General features: G+C 44.4%; 1 protein-coding gene across 2 annotated transcripts; it reads right to left on the bottom strand.

Moving 5' to 3' along the window:
- Positions 1-1,069: 1,069 nt before the first annotated feature.
- Positions 1,070-19,390, bottom strand: LOC135263541 (E3 ubiquitin-protein ligase pellino homolog 1-like). 2 transcript variants are annotated; one of them, XM_064351706.1, is made up of 8 exons: positions 19,138-19,390; positions 11,983-12,040; positions 10,334-10,534; positions 8,272-8,401; positions 6,334-6,435; positions 5,885-6,091; positions 3,035-3,223; positions 1,070-1,725 (listed from the first exon to the last, which is right to left on the bottom strand). In XM_064351706.1, the coding sequence occupies exons 2-8, from the start codon at positions 12,000-12,002 to the stop codon at positions 1,126-1,128; spliced, it is 1,449 nt and encodes a 482-aa protein (XP_064207776.1). In that variant the 5' UTR covers positions 12,003-12,040; positions 19,138-19,390; the 3' UTR covers positions 1,070-1,125. The 2 variants fall into 2 exon arrangements, with proteins under 2 accessions (XP_064207776.1, XP_064207777.1); XM_064351707.1 differs by lacking the exon at positions 11,983-12,040 and having other exon boundaries at positions 1,072-1,725; positions 19,138-19,387.
- Between the last annotated feature and the right edge of the window lie 1,474 nt (positions 19,391-20,864).

Raw genomic sequence — 20,864 nt, 5'->3', positions numbered from 1 at the left:
GTGGGTGTTGTGTGTAACCTGTTGTTTCCTGTACGAGCCCTCATTTGCTTATGAAATGAAGAAATACCCTTTCAGAAGTGCTATGTGAACAGGTGCACTCCACATTTAACTGATGCAGTACTTTCCACATGCTGCGAGGAGCCTCCATGCCAAATGCATGTGCATCTGTGGGCCTACATGTGTAGATGGTATAACAGCCAAAGTAAAGGCAAGGGTTCACAAGATGTTCCCCGGATGTACCATTCATGATGTAAAAGTACTGCGCACTGTATGCCACTAAGTTCTGTAAAATGATTGAATCTATCAAATAACGAATGCTTCAGTTGAACACCCACCTCCCCAATTTTGGGGAAGGTTACGGATTTGAGTGCTTGCACGTCCAGGTGTTAATTGATGACCGGTGAAAAGATGAAACTTTCTGAGAAATTAAGCGGCGAGATGTGAAAAGAGAATGCAGAGGATGATGTCATTTCGATTAACCTTAAAAAAAAAAAGATCTCAGTGAAGAAATTTATTATAGATAATATAGCTATATGGTTATTACTACTCGGCGTACAGAATTCAAGATCGTGACGTATGTGTCAAATGGAACTATTGTGTTATCTTGCAACCAGCTGAGCCCTGGTCACCACAGATGTCTGTTTATCATAGTCTTACATAATATTTCTCCTTCTGTCTTCTCTTACATGGTGAAGTGCTTTGAGATCAAAAGAAAAGTGACATTGAAGTTATAATCCATTGTTATAGTCATACACATGCACACACTTGCTCAGACACACACAGGCCCAAATGCGTGCTTGTGCCCTTACACATTAACCCACACATGCGTGCCTGTGCATGTACACCTGCGCACAGTTTCGTTCTGCTCCACACACACACACACACACACACACACACACAGCTGTGATCCACGAGCAGACCTACAGCAGCAACGACAATAACCAATAGACCACACAAGAAAACAAACATCTCGTTTGAATTTTTTTTAACCTTTATTTACATACCCCGCCCCCCCACACACACACACACCTTTGTTCTCTACTCCCCCATATGGCTGCTGTCCATCACTCTCTTCTCTACCACGCCCCACCCCCCCCCACACCCCACACCCCACAGCTCTCTCTCTCAGTCCAGCGGCCCTTGGAAGATGAGTTTAATGTAGCCCTGCTCTCCGGTCAGCCAGGTGCCGCAGAAGGGGCAGGCGGCGTGGAAGGCGTGCGTCCCGTGGGGGAGGGGCACCTGGCTCCACCCCCGCACTGTCTTTTCCGAGCACACGTGGCCGCAGGGGCAGAAGGCGTGGGTGGGGGGGCCCTCGTCCAGGTAGAGCCCCCCCTCGCAGCCCAGCCACAGCGGGACGTAGGGCCCCACCCGCCGGCACATGGGGCACTCCCGCTCGCCGGTGGTCGCCAGCGACCCCCCCGCGCCCCCCCCGGCCCCCCTCTCCCGGCGGAAGCCCCAGTTGTGGTAGCCGTGCACGTGGCCGCAGTTGACGTAGACCCAGGGCTGCTTCTTGTCGACGGTCTGGCGCTGCGCCAGGCTGGGGAAGGCCAGCGTGTTGAAGCCCACGGGGCACTGCGGCCGCGCCGCGTTCAGCTCCTGCCGCAGCGACTCCAGCTGCTTCAGCGTGGGCGTGCGCCGAAGCCCCGCCGGCGTCCGCCACAGCAGCGTCGCCCCGCACAGGTCGATCAGCGAGCCGTCCTGCAGCGTGTTGGACTCGTTCTCCACCTGTGGGGGGGGGGGGAGGGAGGAAGAACGATGGAGGGCAAGAGAGAGGGAAGAGGGAGAGGAAAACAAACTCAGGAATGGCAGGAGGGTCAATAGAGGATGGAGGTGGAGAGCCAAGGAAGACGAGAGGAAGTCAAGAAATAAAGAGGAAGGGGAAAAGGACAAGATGACAGGGAAGTGAGGGAGATCAAACAGGATGAGAAACCGCAGCCAGACGTGAGGACAGGAGAGAAAGGTCAGAGCTGGAGTGTTTACACACACCTCCACAGTGTAGCAGTGCTCAGAAAAGCCTAGAAGCACAGTGCCCTGCTTGCAATCACAGTGCAGGTTACACAACAATGAAGTCAAAAAAGCATAGTACATAAGAAACAGATAAGTGATCGGTTTGAGTGTATTCATTAAGGATACAGACATGAGGAGGCATCACAAAGGATGACCGCCAATAATATCCCTGACCTTTAAAATACTATTATTGATCACAGACAACAGTCTCCATGCCTATATTTAAAACAGAATCAGACCAGTGCCTTTGAAACTGCAATCCCTCCAGTCACCACTAGTGGTCTCTGGTGACAGAGGGATCAGTGTTATCTTTATTAAACTTAGTCCTAATTTTATCCATTTGAGATTGTCTGAAAAATTCTTTAAAAAAACACTACTATTTGCTATGTACTTACTGTAAGACTAGTCAAACCCATATATCATTGCCTGAATGTAATTAACTGCAGTCTACCAAACATTTTCAGTAAAATATTGAGAAAATGTTTTGTATTTTTTATTGACTGCAAGCTGGTCTCGTGCTGTAAACTGTAAACATTACTGAGAAGGCCTGATGCAACATCTGAGTTATTCTTAATGTATAACAAGTTTGTCAAGGTCTTAACTTGGTTTTCATACTATATGTTAGGCCAAAATGATTTGAAATATATATTTCCAAATATATTTCCACCAAGCTATTTTATTTGGTGCTTGGTGTGATTAGTTCTCAACAGTCGGGAGAGTATTGTGCAAAAATAATTCTTACCAGGGTATCTTCAAAAAAGGTTAAAAAAAAGACTAACCCAAAGAATGAGGAGAGCTGGCTGACAGTTTGACTGTGATACAGGAGTCAGAGGTGTTAGTCTTCTCCTTTCCTGTTCATTAACTGTGCTAAAGGCTTAAAAGCTCTGTGTGACTCAGCCCACCCCCTCCTTCTGATTGGACCTTTTTTGAAGTCGATTTTTGAATCCTGGTAAGGATTCTTTTTATAAATAACTTGGAAAAATGTCTTCCCGGTGTATGGGCTCCACCCTTGCCCTCCCTCTCTCACCAGTTTCCCTCTCTGCTGGGCGGAGCGGGTCTCCCGCAGGGCGTAGACGTTCCCGCACACCGAGATCTCCCTCCACACCCCGGGGGCCGGCTCCCCGACAAACTCCCCGGCCGGGTGCATAACCAGCACCCCATTGGTGGTGAGTCCGTCCATCAAGCCGTCGGATGTCCGCCATTTTGCCGCCCTCTCCTGAGACGGACAAACAAAGCCGGCCTTAGAGAGTCGGCAGAGCAGGACATAGAGCTTACCCCACCCAGAACAAACACACAAATACACACACATGCACAAACGTACACGTGAACAAACACACAGAGGCGAGCACACTAAAACACACACCCTGGTCAAACATTGCTAAAATTAGTTCTTCTCCAACCTGCCAGTGCAAAACTGGGCTTGCGACCAAAAGATGCAAGTCCAATCCCTGATGGGCCACAGCTATTGTTACAGGATGTAGAACTTGAAGTGCTTCAGTGAGTATGCAGCAATATGAATGGATAATGTGTGAAAATGAAAGCACCCCCCCCCCCCGCCCCAACATAACGCTCTCTGATGAATGAATCATTTAACCTTGTTGGAGAACCAGGCGCAGTCCTCCTGGTTGCACCAGGCGCATGTATTGCGAGCAGGTATTTGATGCGCGCGCGACAGCTGGGCTCTCGCTGCAGGTAGCGCGTCTCCACGTCACGCTGATTCACGCGGGCGGCGGACTGCTTTCTGCCAGGGACATTTTGCGTGGGAGGGCTCCAGTAGCCAGGCCAGACTCTCTCTGCGCGCGCTTCATTAACACAGCATTTATTATCCGCCTGTGGTATTTCTCTTAAGCTGCCTACTGTACCGTCAGGAATCTGGCACTCTTTCTGTACTGCGTACCATGTGAGTGTTTACACCCGGGCCCTCACAGATCCCTATAGCTGGAGTTTCTCCACAGGAAGACATTCAAATTCATCATTAAATTGCATTACATAACAGGCATTTAGCATACACAGCATTCTACATAGCATTTATATTGCATCCATTCATACAGCTGGATATATACTGAATCAATGTAGGTTAAGTACCTTGCTCAACGGTACAATGGCAGTGTCCTACCCGGGAATCAATCTTCAGGTTACAAGACCAGTTCCTTACCCATAATACTACACTGCCATATTGTGTTATTAGTGTTGTTTTTACAGCAGCCCAAATGAGCTGTGCCGACAAAAACAATCTCAGCAGTGATTGATGATTTTACGGGAGGCCGGCTTGGCCGCGGCCCTGGGTCAGCGTGTCTGCACGCGGGGCGTGTGAGAGAGAGAGGCAGATGTGGGGGCAGCCGGCCTGTGGACTCAGCCCCCGCCCCCGACGCAGGGCAGCGCCTGCTTTGGCCCGCCTTCCTGACGTTGCTCCTCTGGAGGAGGAACTCTGTTTCCCCCCCTTGCCCGATTTCGCCCCCACGCATTTGAGCCCAGGGCCCATTGGTTCCGGAGCTTTCTAGGACTTTCACTTCCTGCCCACGCCTCCTCCCGGCGAGCAAGGCGGACAGGCCGCAGCATCAGCATGTAGCGGACCCTTACCGCGAGATGGAGAGTGTTTGCTTACAGTTAGCCTCGAGTACTGCGGTACAGGAGTACATGGTAGCGGATCCTTACTGCGAGATGTAGAGTGTTTGCTTACAGTTAGCCTCAAATACTGCGGTACAGGAGTACATGAGGGATGCACTGGAGAGCCAGTGGGCGATGCGTTTAAGGAGCGGTACTGCAAAGCACAGCCTCATAGATTTCCCGGAGGGGCGGAGGTGTTTTTCACGAAGCAGGATTACTGAGTTACCTGGATAACGGCTCTGAGTAAAAACCTGGAACGGCACTTTTTTACTTCAGTCCACGTTCCAGGTTTGGGAGGGTTCCGGGTTTTACTCAGCACAGTTGTCCTGCTAACTCAGTAATACTGATTCGTGAAGCACCCCCCTGTTCAGCCTTCTCAAATCACGACGCAGCATAACGTAGCGTAACTCGGCACGGCAGATGGCCGTGTCCGCGGGAGGCGATGCGCTGTTGCCAGGGACACAGAGGGGCACTGGACCGCAGAAATGAGCACATTTTTCGGTACGTTTCTGGGTGGAGCGGTGGCTTCACACCCGAAAACCAGGGCAGTGTGTTCAGTCCCGCGAGGCTGCTGTTTAGTTTTAGAAGCATCCGATGCTAATAAAAGAATGGGGAAATGCACATTCATCCATTATTCACAGCTGGCAGACTGCACGTCCCGTTCAGGGTCAATGCTGCGACAGCTGTATGTACCTACAGGGAGAAGCCGGCCCAGAGAAACAGGAGCTCCCGTCTGTAGACAGGAAGCTAACTTAACTCCTGCTCTCTGTTTAAGTCTTAATGCTAACTTAATGCCTGCTCCCTCTCTAAGTCTAAATGCTAACTTAATGCCTGCTCCCTCTCTAAGTCTAAATGCTAACTTAATGCCTGCTCCCTGTTTAAGTCTAAATGCTAACTTAATGCCTGTTCCCTCTCTAAGTCTAAATGCTAACTTAATGCCTGCTCCCTGTTTAAGTCTAAATGCTAACTTAATGCCTGCTCCCTCTCTAAGTCTAAATGCTAACTTAATGCCTGCTCCCTGTTTAAGTCTAAATGCTAACTTAATGCCTGCTCCCTGTTTAAGTCTGAATGTGATCTATATATCTGCTCTGTGTCTAATCCTGCATACTCACTTCATACCTGCTCTACAGAGAATACTGCTTGCTAATTTCATTAAAACCCAATTCACTGAATCACCGCCCCTGCCTTACCCACTCCCCCACCTCCGAACCCACCCCAATTCACTGAATCACCGCCCCTGCCTTACCCACTCCCCCACCTCCGAACTCACCCCAAGGAAGATGTTCTTGGAGGAGTCGAACCCGGCGGCGTAGATGCGGGTGGCGTAGGGCGGGCTGCGCTCACACAGGATGCGACAGGCGTAGCGGGAGATGGTGCTCTGTGCCGACTGCCCCCCCTCTCCCCCCCCGCCCCCCTGCCCGCTGCCCGACGTGTCCGTCACCACAAAGTCGATCATGCTTTCCGTGGAGCGCCCAATCTGAGGGGGTGGGGTGGGAGGGGGGTGGGAACAAACACGCCAAACAAAATAACCGCAGTGTCCTCTCCATCCGAAACTCACGTTGGCGGAAACAAGCTCGCCTTTTACCTCAGCTGTGCAATAAAACAGCACTTCACACACAATCGTGAATTCCCATCTATGACATTACGTCCTGTGCTCCTTATTTATTACCGCGTGCAGCATTTTAAACGGAAGGTTCTAGCGCTGAGGCGAGAGCTCACCTGGAACATGTCCATGGTACTGTCGTGCGTGTACTCCACGATGACTGAGTGGCTCCTGGACAGGGTGTATGAGATACTGTGCTGGCTTTTGTTACTCAGAGCCTGCAGACACACAATGCCCAGCCCATACTTAAGAGCTGCATAACACCTTCACAAGCACTACATAAGCAGTCATGCACACTTGTCAGGTGACACAGGCTGCAGCAAGGAATGCTGTCTCAGCAAACAGTTTCCTAAAATGTTAGGAGAAATGCCAGCAGGTTAAACAGTTTCTTGGACATTCCTTGTGTTATCACAATTGTCAAGTCACAAAGAACTTTCAGAAATTGCTCAAGAAAGTTAATCAGTTTTGTTATCCCTCTTTTAAAAATTTGATGAATTTGAAACAATGTGGCAATTTGGTGCTGAATATGTTCTAACATTTTGCAAACGTTTTAACAAGTGACTTGTATTGCAGTTGTATCTTCACCTAGCACTTTCATGTTACACTTGTATCTTCATCTTGACATTGTAGCTCTTTAGCATATCTTTTGTAATCATGCCTCACTTCTAGCTGATGACTTGTCATAATTTTACTGACTTAGCCAATGCTTACTGTGTGAACTTGATGTTCATAGCCACGAATAACCGATACTTTATGAGAATTGTACCTTATCTGAACTGTACTCTGTAGTTGTTCCAATGACCTTCGGCATGCACTTATTGTACATCGCTTTGGATAAAAGCATCTGCCAAATAAAATGTGATGAAAACTGACTAACTCATAATGATACCCATCAGGAGAGGTCAGCAGTAAGAGTGCATCTAACAGGCGAAATATACAAAACATTTTTCTGTGACCTTGACAGACATTTCTGGAAGAAGAAAAGCATTTTAAAACCATTTGCAGAATCTTCCAGACACAGTAGGTTGCGTCAATGCCCTGGGAGCCATGGCTTCCAAATGACAATATATTCCCAGACTAGTGACTCATTTAGGGGCTCCTCTGGGTGGCTGGACTCCTGTGGTTAGCCTGCGGCAGCTATGTAAGGCTCAGATTATACTCCACAAAGCCTTAGCACTGAAGAACCCACCAATGTGGAGCCATGTGAACATGCACTGCATGGAGCACACCACCACACAGGGTCTTTCAGCACCATGGGGTCTAGCAACTTGATGTAAAAAATAAAAATAAGTCTGTCCTAACAAGGATTTTATTCTTATATTTAGACTTAAAATATTATTTCTATTACTTTTTTCATTAGTAAGACAAAAAAGATGCCAATGAGGTGAGACAGTTTTACTCATTTCAAGATCTGCCAATGGGGTAAGATAATTTCACTTGTTGAGCAAAAAATAACTTCAAAACAAGCTAACATTTCTACTTCAGAGAAAAAGAATAAGACTTTAAGTCTCATTACAAGACTAAATCACTTAAGACTGTTTTTTTTTTTTTTTTGCAGTGCAGCATCTCATGTGCCACAAGGCCACTGTGATTAAAAAGTGACGATACATTTACAAGGGCAAAAGGAAATGAAACCAGTCGCTTCCCGGAGGAATCCTCATCTGCTCACTTTCAGTGCCTAGTAATGTTTATGGGAAAATCCATGTTCATGGCCATAGGATATTCACTTTATGCTTGATGTGGTGTAAAAGAAATAGCACAGAGAACGCTGAAATGACATTATGTGACCAGATGAAACTGAGCATTTACAATAGCGCTTGGTGGAGCACAGATCGCGTCTAAGCTGGCCAGTCCTGCAGTGCAGTGGCAGAGCTGGTCTGTTAGTGAAATGAAACTGCGGTTCGCTACACACACTTTGAAGGACACACGAGGTAGTGTGTACTCTCCTGAGCAGCTGTGTGTGTGTGGGTGTGTGTGTGTGCCTGACTTCACCTCACAAATTCTGGCACCCCTGGGCCACACTGCCGCCCATGTGGCCAGAAGTGGCAGCTCACCTTTGAGACCAGTGGAGTAGAGATGTTGTGGATGACGTCAGGCTTGACCCCGTTGGCTTTGGGCCTTTTGTAAAGGGCAAGACGACTCCTCCTGCGACCTTTATCGCCATTGGCCAGGCAGCCATTATACCTGAGGAGCACAGAGCTGATCACACCCACATGGTCCTCCTGTCTGTCTGGCCATCTCTCCTCCATTATTATATAACAGATTCTCTTTATCAATCAGTCAGTCAATCAATCAATCAATCAATCACAACAGTTGAAAAAGAAAACAAAAATTGAAATACATGCTAATATTTTGGTAAATATAAATAGCAAGAAAGACACAGATAGTTATGAGACTGAAGACATTACTTAAGCTTTCTGGGAAGATCTTGTAAATTGAAAATGATTGCGATTATTCCTAGTTCTGCACTGCGCTAAAGTTTGTAAACGTTCCCTGCCCTGAGGGGAAACTAAGTTCATCTGAATTTGTGCCTGAATTTCTTGCCTGGTGATCAACTAAGCCTTCTGACTTTACTCATAAGAAAAGACTGTTTATAGTAATGCAATATTACTGTGATCCACGTGCACCAAAAAAAAAAAAACCTTCATGGCATAAAGCAATGTTTTAAGTCAATTTAAAAAAACAAAACAAATCCATGTCTGTGAATTTATTCATTTTTAAATCTATTGGCAATTTTAGTCATTACTTTGCTTTGGGGCATGTATAGTTTATTTGGTAAAGGGGGAGGCAGCAGGGGTGGGGAAATGCAGTTAATATCTTACGGAGAGGAAACAGCAGTGAGGGCAGCGTGCTTTCTCCTGCCTCAGAAGGCGAGAAACCCCTCCCGTACACACCAGCCGCAGGATTTACGAGCGCGTGCAGATCGATACGCCAGCGGAGCACTCTGGCGAGGCTTTTACCCGCCAGCTCACGTGCCGTACGGCGTGTGCGCACGCTGGGACGGCCTGGCTGCGGGACAGTTACGGGCATTGTGCGATTTCATTCGCAGACGCCCTCAGAGGGGTTTTCAATGTATTTTTTTTATCGAGGTCACTCGGTTTACGAGGGGAAGGAGAATAAAAAGTGGTTTTTAATCAGGCACTGACTGAAGCCTGCAGGAGGGGGCCTGGCAGTCAGACGGGGGCCCCGACATCGCTTTAACTGCCTGCTATAAACACACCTGTTCACAATTTCTCCTTGATCCCCATCAGCTGGACCTACACCAAGCACAGCATATATTTTATGATATGTCTTACTGCTATGGATCATGGTCTGGCACCATGTCAACATTATGATTTAAGGTATTGTTTCTGTTATGGTTCATCATCAAGCTACACACTTTCCAGGATTGTTTTTAGGCACTGTGTTTTTGTATTTACACATAAATATATATTATTTTTTTGCTATTTACTCTACTTTAATTATAATCTAGTTTTTCTATGTCTTCTTTATTTATTCTGGTGGTATGTATTTAATACATAATACTATATTATCCTTCTAAGTCACCTTGGATACAAGCATCTGCTAGAAAGGATGAATAAGACTGCCTATGCATGCATATATTCATGTATACAGATGTAAGGAATTGAACCGGCAACCCTCCGACTGCCAGACAACCTCCTGAGCTATGTCGCCCCTATATAATATACCATACATATGCGTAGGCTAGGCTTTACCCATTTTTAGCTTTAGCATTTATGCTTTAATGTTACTGTGGTATTAATTTTCCAGCGGGCCATATATTTGTGGGAGCTGAAGTGATGGTCTGTTGATATATATTTTCACAGCCACTGGGAGGCGTTCTGGGGGATTGTTAGAGAGGTTTAGCTCCCAGGGGCCCACGGGGGTCTTAATCCAGCCTTGGACTTGCCCACCTTGGGTTGTGAACTTGGATTTTGAAATTGGTCAAAGAAAGAATTACAGACCGTAGTTTCTTAACCCTTAACCTTCCCACAACTGTGTGTAAGTTCCCCATAAATGAAGTTGTGTTTCTGATTTTCCTTAGCTTGCTATTGTTCTTTGGCAGTGTAAAAACCCAACATCCCTCTTTTTTTGCAGAAGAGAAAGTATACTCACCCCAGCACAATAAGCTCTCCGTATTTGACGGGTTCCTTGTCTCCTGGATACAGGCCCTGGTGGGGGTGAGTAATGGACCCCAGTGGAGGGGGGGGCTGGCCCTTCTTGCAGGGGGAACGGAGCTCCAGGGAGGGAGGGGGGCACAGAGCCTCAGAACTGCCTTCCAACACCATGCCAACCGGCCACAACACGGACACACAGCTGGGGAGTGGGGGGAGGGAGGAGAGACACACATGTCCACTCTTAGTAGGAGCTTCATTAGGCCTGTCTGCTACAGTCATTCTAGCTCTTGTGCACATGTAGCAACTGAGCTCAGCACAACATTTGAGAATATACAGGCAACTTCCTAAATAAAGGAAACATGGGTAAATTAGGGATACAATGCATATTCATGCACAGGTGTGATTTCTTACCATGGCTAGAAGAAGAGATGTGGCAGCCTTTTAAAGACAGGTGTTTGTTGGGGCACATTTGGCAGGAGTTTCAGGGACTAAGACTGCTGAGCTTGCTGATGTTTCATGAGGAACCGATCAAGAACTTTACAGAAAAGGCCAGTATGGTTGCTGTTTCCTTCATTTCAGTAGTTACCTGTATATATTAACCTCAGTTTTAACTATCCAGAATCTCTGGTATCACATGTTATGGGACTACCACTAAGCAAACCATCGGACAACTAATGAACTTAGCTAGCTAGTGGCAGCTAAAAGCATCATAATCACCATAGCTTCAGGCACACTGCAATACTACCAAAGCTGGTGGGAATCTAATAAAGTTGCAGTTATATGTTGTTTTTTTATCATTTTATATTTCATCTTGATGTACCATTGTCTCTTCATCCATTTTTAATGCTACAACAGTCCACCCTAAGTTTCAGCTATAAACTTAAAGTGCATTTTCTTATTGCCATGCAGAAAAAGGACAGCATTACAATATAGGACTTTTAAATTAATGAGAGGTATAATGTTCATATTGCTTTTACTGCCTAACTTGTGCCATAGAAACAAACTTTATCATTTTTACTGGAGGTGAGGGCAAAATTACAGGCCAAGATGGGCTGAACGGTCTGCTACAAATGTTCTCACAACACAAGCACATAAGCAACTCTTGAGAGCCTACTTCAAAGAGTGGGGTTGGGACTACACAAAACCGTTTTTTAACCTCTACATCCATACAGTTTATCTTGACTGATTTATGTATTAACTCCACTGCAGATATCTCATAATTACACTGGGAACTTGAAAAGGCAACGAGGACAAAAGTTAATCTTCCAAAGCCACTGGCTCTACATTAGTCAACCTTGATTGAAATGGACTCAAATGTAGTTTCTCCCTTTTCTGAGGATGAGAGAAAAGTATGTTCTAGAATAAAGCAGACAGGCACTGATTGATGAGATGCACAGAGAGTTACTTAATCAGCGCATTCTGTTCTTGCCCCTGTGTCCTGCTCTGGATAAGAGGCATGCAAAATTTTCTGGCTGGCTTGAATATTTATAGTGTTTTATTGATTTATAAAGGTGGATTCTGGCAGGAACACTCAGGAATGACAAGACATCATGACTGCCACATACCTTTTGCCTGCAATAATTCAACACGCTGAACTGGTTTAGCACGACAGACTTACAGAAGAAAACAAATTCAGTTTATGCTCACTGATATGAATCCAGATCCATGCTGGTTTTGTCAGTAGCAATTTTACAGTAGTTGTTTTCTGTTGAAACACAGAGAAAATGTACTGGTGTGAAAGAATATTTTAGGAGATGTAGGAGTGGGATTCAGGCTTTTCATGAGGTAGAGAGAGTGAGAGTGTGAAAGAGAGAAAGAGAGAGGGAGAGAGAGAGAGAGAGAGAGAGAGAGGGGTGGGTGAATGCAGAAGGAGACAAAAATAGAGAATAGGTGTAAGTGTGGGATGCCGGAGGGAGAGAGAGAGAGATGGATGGCAAAGGAAAGAGAGCACAGAGGGTAAGCACAGGAGGGGTGAGAGAGATGGATAAACATGGGGAAAGAGGAGAGGTTAAACAAACATGGAGGGGAAAGGAGGAAAAGGCACAGCACTGGTCAGAAAAGAGGCGAGGAGAGGGGGAGGGGGAGAGAGCGCTTGTGTGCGTGCGTGTGTGTGTGTGTGTGTGTGTCCGTCCACCCGCGTCCACGCGTATGTGTGGGTGCATGTGTGTGCGTTTGGCAGGGTGATGGATCGCTTATTCTGTGCCAGGCACTTTCTAATCAACCCACAAATCTAGGGGAAGGGGGAGAGGGAAGTGGGGGAGGGACTGCAGGCAGTAGAAAAAGGGATGTAAAGACATTATGGTACTATAAAGATGTATTTAGCACACTGGTATGTTTAGGAATAAGTTAGAATTAAGGAGGTATTGTACACATCTGTTTTGCAGTGAGTTAAACTATAAGGAGGTATTGTCACACAGATGTTTAGATGTGACTTACAATATAAGAAGACATTACAAGTTAGACTATAATAAGGAGGTGCTGTACACAAACGAGATTTGGATTGAGTTAGACTATGAGGTCGTATTGTGTGTACACATGTTTTGGAGTGAGTTAGACCATGAGGTAGTACTGTACATGCTCGTGTTCTGGATTGACTGAATACAGTGCAGTTCCACACCTGTGCACTGTCTCCTTTCATTTACATCACCCCTCCAGTCAGCGTGCCCTCCCCATAAACTCTCTGTTTCACTATCTGCAGTCTTCTGCAGCAGGAAAGTGAGATGGTGGGTAGGTGGGTGGGGGGGGGGGGTGTGTGTGGAAACAAGCTATTTATATTCTAAGCCAATATTTCTATCCTGTAAGAAAATGCACAAAGCTCTGAATGTACGTCGCTGCACTGGGGGATGTGTGTATGCTGGTGTAGTCAGTCTGTATAATGAATGGACCACAGGGTTTGTATCCTTTGCCCCGAAACCCCCCTTTCTCCCCTCTCTGCTCTGAACACAAACAAAAAACAAAGTGAGCCTTTTCCTCTCTGATACACGCATGTGGACACAGCCTCCCCGTCACAAATAAACCATGTTTATTTATACCAGTTTCACCTGTGAATAACCTTTAAGTGTCTTTTCATTTGCAAACATCGCTTCCTTGTATCCCTGTCTGCTGGCCTGCCATCAGAGGTGGAAAGTCCAGGGTTCAGAAAGTAAAAGTCCTCCAATGTGTGTGCTCCAACCATAAACTCAGCCAGTTGATTTCACCAATTAGTTCAACCTCCTGGCTGAAGAAATGTGCTAATTAACAAATCCAGGTGACTGGAAACAGAATACTTTGGAGGACTTTTACTTTCTGATCCCCTGGACTTTCCACGTCTGCCTGGCCAATCCGCTTTCCCATCTGAAGAAACCCGATCGTTAACAAAGTGCTTATTGGGCAGTCAGCATCGCTGTAAACAAAACTCCCTAAATAGCAGGGGGTGCTTCTGTCCCCCGTGTGTCTGGATTCCGCCTGCCCCTCAAATGTGCTTGCCTAAAGGCTTTAGCCTCTCCAATTTCACTTAGCCAGCTAAACCTCTCTTTATCTGCCTACCTGTACTCTTCTTTACCTCACCTCTTTAGCTTTTGCTTACTATGTATTCTATTTATATGTCTATATTTAAAGTATATATGCACATGTATACTAGTAGTGTTGGAGATGGTGTTGGGCTGCTGGTGTAATATTCAGTTTGCAGTACTAAATGTTCTTTCTTGCTAATATGCAGGCTAACATACATGTTAAAATGACTCAATAAGAAGAGACAATATATTCTGCATTTTCAGCTGAAATATTAATAACTATTGTTATGGTAAGACTCAGGAAGTCACAGTCCACAACACGTTATGTTAAATCACTAGACTTCTCACTGAAGGCAGGAAATTGGGAGAACATGAAGGCTGAATTCTCAGAAACGGTGACCATATGCAGTGAAATATCTGGGGTTCGAGCCATTAAGAAAAAATACCAAGTGCAGTCTGTACCACAAAATCTGCAAATGCTATCCGCAATCGGGTAACCGTGCAAAGAAAGTGAGTGAGCGCAGTTTGTGATGGTACAAATGCACAAGACCAAAACATTGAAAACAAACTCATGGAGGAAAAGAAACATAAAGTTTTCTGAACAGGGCCTAGAGTTCGGGTGATGCGGGTCAGTGTTAACTTGCCACTACTTTGAAAGGGGTTCAAATATGGATTTCAATCACACATGAAATACCAGTGGTGTAGGTGTTGCAGGACCTGATGGAGCAAATAGAAAGAAAAGATAGGATGATCTTAAAAGAAGGACCTCCGTTTTACACATCTAACTGTCCACAGACACAATGGTGCTTTATTGTAACGTATGATCTGCAACAAACTGTCCAACAAAGTATTCAACCAGAATAAGTGAAGTGCATAGTATTGACACCACTGAGTCGCACACTGAAAGTTGGCTAAGTAAATTACACCACGGCACGCTACAAACATTGGCATTCGTTTTCTTTGTTGTATACAATCGATGGGTGTGTTTCACTTAGTATAGGCCGAATGGCCTTGTTTACAATGCCATAAACTGAGCTCCAAACTCATTTAGCATCTTGGACAATTCCATTGCCACTTGCATTCAGGCTGCATATATGGGAGCTGGAAATGACCGAATACAATCGCTATCTATATTCTACTGCTATGTTGGCTACAGGCCACAATTTTAACAGACCTCTTACAACAAATGGGTCTTAAAGGAGGAAGTGGAAGGACGCTAACCCACAAATACAAGTTACATTTTTAGTTGTCCATCACGGGTCTGGCCACTGGTTTAAGCAGCCTTCTTCACACACGTGGCCTATTGTAGCAGGAGAAGACGTCATCAATCCGGGGCAATAGCATATTTTAAATTAAATTTAGTGAACTATTGGGAGAAATTAAAGTCCCCAAAACTAATAACAAACCTTTTTTCATACTCCATGCTGTCAGCTGACCTGGTAAATGGAGGATGAATGTGTATTGTGGGCCCGCATCTCCAGTACAATCCTCACCCATGTCAGGAGGTTAGAACTCAGTGCTCCTGGAAGCAAACTACTGTATGCCATGATTCAACTGCCCAAAAGCAATATAGCTTGAGTGCTGGAGGTGTGTAAGATGATGGGAAGATAACATGTTATTTAAATCTATTGAAAGCTTTCTTAATAAGAACAGAAATCCCAGCAAATCAATCAGAAGCTGTGAAAAATCGGTTACAATATAAATTCTGACTCTCCTCTCATATTGCGGCGGGCTTACGCGCTAATGCAATTACATGTAACACATTCAAATTCAAAATCATCAAGCTGGTTTCTTTTGGACGTTTATTTAACAAACAAAATAGCTAGCTGACTATGTGTGAAGTTTGGTGGCGGAGGAATAATGGTCTGGGCTGTTTTTCATGGTTTGGACTAGGCCCCTTAGTGCCAGTGAAGGGAAATCTTAATGCTACAGCATACAATGACATTCTAGAGGATTGTGTACTTCCAACTTTCTGGCAACAATTTGGGGGAGAACCTTTCCTGTTTCAGCATGACAATGCCTCTGTGCACAAAGCAAGGTCCAAAAAGAAATGGTTTGCTCAGTTTGTGTGGAAGAACTTGACTGACCTGCACAGAGCCCTGACCTCAACCCCATTGAACACCTTTGGGATGAATTGGAACACCGACTGCAAGCCAGGCCTTATCGGGCAACATCAGTGCCGGACCTCACTAGTGCTCTTGTGGCTGAATGGAAGCGAATATCCGAGGCCATGATCCAAAATCTAGTGGAAAGCCTTCTCAGAACAGTGGAGGCTGTTGTAGCAGCAAAAGGAGGACCAACTCTATTTTAATGCCCATGCTTTTGGAATGAGACGTTCAACAGGCACATATGGCTGTGATGTTCAGGTGTCCACATACTTTTGGACACCTTTTATGTAGTGTACCCCCTCAAATATTTTCTCTTTGATGGCAGTTTTACACTGTAAACAAATTCAGAGACTAGCTAATAGCTTATTTAGCATAGTAGGCATACTCATTTATGAATACTCAATTTATGGCATTAATGTAGAGCCCTGATACCTCCTTATTAATGAAGCTCATCGCCCACCAATCCAGAGATGTTATCATTGTCATACAGTGCAGCGTTCTGACGTTTACCACAATGCAGTCCTTACAGGGATGTGTTTTAGGTTGGGTTTCATTACCTTGTGTGTAAAAAAATATATTTTGGTATGCTATTGTTCCATCTATCTAATGTCACTTAGCTATGAAAGCAGGAATCATAGTTTTTTTTTAGTCATGTGGTTTGCCTTACAGTACAGAAGAGCAGCAGCCTCCTGAATCTGTAACAGTATTTCTAGGAATCTGCCTGTCTCTTCTCCATGGTGAGTCAACTTATGACTGTTATCAGTTTCAATTTTATCACACCCCCCCCCCACCGCCATCAGGACTGTGTGCTGATTTACCAAAGACCATACATTTCCCGCTCATTTGACACTGGCAGCAGTAGACAGTTGGCTCTACGTCCATATGATGTCATTGCATGGCCTAGGGTCAAAATGGATGACCTGTGCTAACTGACTGCCTTCCTATGGAAAATGAACCTCATCGTTATCAGTTCTGTGGGCTATTGCCACTTCTGTCCACATTTTTAATGATACCCCGCCCATACTCCCCCCCCCCCCCCCCAATAAACTAGCCCATGAGCCAGTAACTATTTTACGCATTAAATGACACACGATACTATAAGACAGATAATGCTGATAGTAGGCGATTATCTTAATGATGAGAACTGGCAGTCTTAGGAGGAACTAATGGGGCAGTAACTGGAGGAACTCTGACAAAACATTAACCCACACAACCTATTACCCCTGGCAGGACAAAGCCAAGTATATGCTGCCACTATCGACTGCTTGCCATAATCAAGCAATGACACAGCCCACACTCAAACCTCCATGAACATGTCTAAGGCTATAGGGCCCAGTTTGCACTTGTGGAAAATGTCTTCAACAACTGAACCACTCAGGAGCCACACCTTCTTGATTTTAATCATTGGCGACATCACCCTTGTGACCCAAATCTGCTTTTCAATAACCCTCTTTGTGCCAAGCCAGTGCAGTGTCTGAAATAATAATTTCCCGGTCCTTTTAGAATTTTAGATTTATTTGATGTTTGAATTTAGGACTTGAACCATTTGCAGTGCAGGCGATTGGACACTGCAGAAACTGAACTTGACAAATTCAAATGAATAGAAAAAATCATGGGGACAGCATTAATACTGAAATTTATTTTATAAATAATAATGAGAAGCAATTATTTGTATAAGGACTCTATAGCCTATTAATAACAAAAAAACCCTAAATGAATTAGGGCTGAGGGTCCTAAATACAAGAATATTGTTTGTCTAGATGTTTTATGTGTTGGTCCTCATATCCCCTTTACCCTAGTACAATATGCAGCAAACAAAAACTGGATTTTCCACAATAGTTCTATAGCAGTACCAAATGTTCCTAAATAAGCTACACAGCATATTCTGCAATACTATTTTCCTTTTTTAATCGAAGTCACGTAATAAATATACCCTTACTTATAAAATACCTCCTGATCACCAACTCCTCCACCTGCGTGGTTGTTCTCGCGGACTCCACATGGAGCGCGTGGGTGGGCGGTTTTCATCTTCCTGCCCCACGACCTGATTGCGTCACTGACTCACGCTCTCTCAGGATGGACTTTGTATCCGGTAATAGCGGTTATGCAATATATATAATGCATAGTTTTGTCATAAATAACGTCAAATTTACGTCAGTTTTCTTGGTTAATGAATTATCTATAAGTATTTAGAAAAATGTAGCTATATTATACTGATCAGGAAAGTATTACTTTTCATGTTGACCACAGAATGATTTGGGTTAGTTGCCCATATGTATTCTTATGATACGAAATAATAATAATAATAATAATAATAATAATAATAATAATAATAATGATGATGATGAACATTCAAATTAGTTTGGGGAAATTATCTTTGTTATTGTTAAATCCCATCTCTGAGTAATACTCCGGGACCTGATGTACGCTCTTCCCCTTTTTACTGTTATGCTCGTCCAAATCAGTACCTCACTTTCTTGACACTCGTTGCCCTTTCAGCGAATAGATTGCACCGGATTGCGTCTCCCTCTGCTGCACATTTGGTGGGTTACGAGCTAATGCTGTCTACTACCGTTCCCCACCTTTCACTCGCGTAAGACCTCATATAACGTCCTAGGAAATAACAATGAAGATATAACATCATAAAGGTATATGCTTTACTGTAAATTGATTCAATTGGTTTCAATGCAGTAAACCAGCTGCCACTAGTGACGTATTAATTTACACGGTTATATCAATTATTAAAATGTACACACATTTACGATCCAGGGAAATTATTTATGTTCGATCGCTCAATTCTGGACAGCATACAGTGGACAATTATTGTTCAACTATTTATTATGTATTATAGCCTATCATGAATTACTTAAACCTTGAATGAACGATGTTATTGTTAGCATACGCAACACGTTACAAGGTACTGTATAGCAGCCATGAAAACCAGAAATGACAATGGAGTTCCTTTTATGGGAGCAATAATACCATACATTTCAAAGACACACACACACACACACACACACAGCGCATAAGATTTACATTGCAATTTAACGGCATTCGTTTGTTGTTAACTCACGCACATTATACACTATACTACAAGTATGTACAGTGACCACATAGCCTAAACAAGTCATCGCCATATCGCTCTGGCAGTAATGAACGCTGGTTATGGTAGACAATGATTAAAAACAGATAAAAATAAATACCCGCTGATGTTTGCCGATGGAGGTCTGGTTGCTTTTCTAAGCACTGGGCGCTGTGATGTTAAAATCCCCCCTAGAGGAGTGGGTTTGATTGCGGTATCATTAGAATGAACGGCCTCCGCATTGCCGCTCCGTTGTCATCACTTAAACGGGAAACGGCGAGGACCTTCCCCCTGAGACAAGTCGTGGTCCAGGCGCCCTATAGTCACGCTCATCTCTTCGGTAAAAAAATCACGCCTTTACGCCCACCCCACGCCTTATCTGGTTGGTCAGGTCCGAATTTTTCCCTCGTTGATCTTGCCTGCAGCTCCGCCCAGCGACGCGCATTGGGCCACACCTTCCTGCTGATCTCTTGTTCCTGAAGAGGTTGTGATGTATAAACGTACACTTGATTTTGCCTCCCAATAAGGATATTTCCGTTTTTTCCCCCTGATTTCTTTAAATGTGTTTTTTTTAGCCAACATGAAAAGCCTATTGTGTTCATAAAGGCAATTCCGAAATTACGAGCAACTTAAAAGTTATTTATGTGAGAACTTTATTAATGAGCAAAACTGTCACTTTGTCTGTCTTGGGCTTTTTGGTTAGGTTGTTCCAAGATGTAAACATTCTGAGATGTTAGCAACTTAGAAACAGGTTTCTCCAAATGCAGAGACATCTCACTGAGGGCATGAACGGAAACAGATGGATTGAGTCTTGGAGTGAGAACACGCTGATTCTATCCGATGACAAGCCCTTCTGGAGCTGACTCACTCAGAGTAATTTCAGATAAATTAACATTGCTTTATACCAATACTTTTCAAAAGTAAATAAACTCAACAATTAGATCACAGAAATATCAGCTGCGTTACAGATTACTGAGCTGTGACAATGTGGAGATGCTGATCAGAATCACAGTCAAAAACAGACATTATTAGGCAAATGTTTTCATGCATGCAAGGAATTTGGCTTGCTTATTCAGTTGCTCTCTATGTAACAGTCAAGACGGAATGAAAAAAAAAGCAATGGAAATAAGTACCTAGCATAAATAGTATAAATTATATTGCATATGTTGTGAGCATATATACATTATGGCATTTCTTATTACCATGATGGTATTTTATTGTAGTCAAAGTGCAAATGTTTGGTTCCAGCAGGTAAAGTGCTCTTATTGAGATAGTGAGGTGCTGAGTTATTATGTGCAGTTTGACTGTTCATGAGTGTGATGGCATGTGGGAAGAAGCTAGTATCATGTCTGGTGGTTTTTGCCGTCATTGATTGGAAGATCAATGAGTTTCATATGACGGTGGACAGGGAGCAAGGGGTTGCCCATTATTTTGCCCGCTCGCTTCCTAGCTCTGGAAGTGCACAGATCCTGGAGGTGGACAGGTTGCAGCCTGTGATCTCTTCCGTAGTATGGATGATACACTGCCTGCAACCTGTGCCTGTCATGTTTTGCGGCTGAACGAACCAGATGGTTGTGGAGGTGTTGAGGACAGACTTGATGGCAGTGCAGAACTGGACCAAAACTCGAAGATCATGTGTGAGAGACTGAATGGAACATCAGAGAAGGATAAATGACAGCAAAATCATTGGAACGGGAGGTATGAAAACAGAACGAGGACTTGGCCTGGAATTTGAGGCGAGAACTGAAAGTTCTCAGTGCGTTGTTTTTATTTCCGACATTAGCATCCTTCCTTAAAGCGAGACCAATTGTGTTCAAATGAAAATAGTTAAAATATAATGTGAAAGCA

The sequence above is a fragment of the Anguilla rostrata genome, chromosome 9, assembly GCF_018555375.3.
Source record: "Anguilla rostrata isolate EN2019 chromosome 9, ASM1855537v3, whole genome shotgun sequence".
In the NCBI taxonomy this organism is placed as follows: Eukaryota; Metazoa; Chordata; class Actinopteri; order Anguilliformes; family Anguillidae; genus Anguilla; species Anguilla rostrata.
Note: the sequence above shows the minus strand (reverse complement) of the source record. Positions and strands in the feature narration are given on the sequence as shown.

Coding starts and splice junctions, on each gene's coding strand:
- LOC135263541 (XM_064351706.1), bottom strand. CDS start 12,002: ATGGATCTGGATTCATATCA. Junction 10,535..11,982: donor ATGGATCTGGATTCATATCA/GTGAGCATAAAC, acceptor CCCACTCCCCAG/CTGTGTGTCCGTGTTGTGGC. Junction 6,092..6,333: donor GTACCATGGACATGTTCCAG/GTGAGCTCTCGC, acceptor CCACCCCCTCAG/ATTGGGCGCTCCACGGAAAG.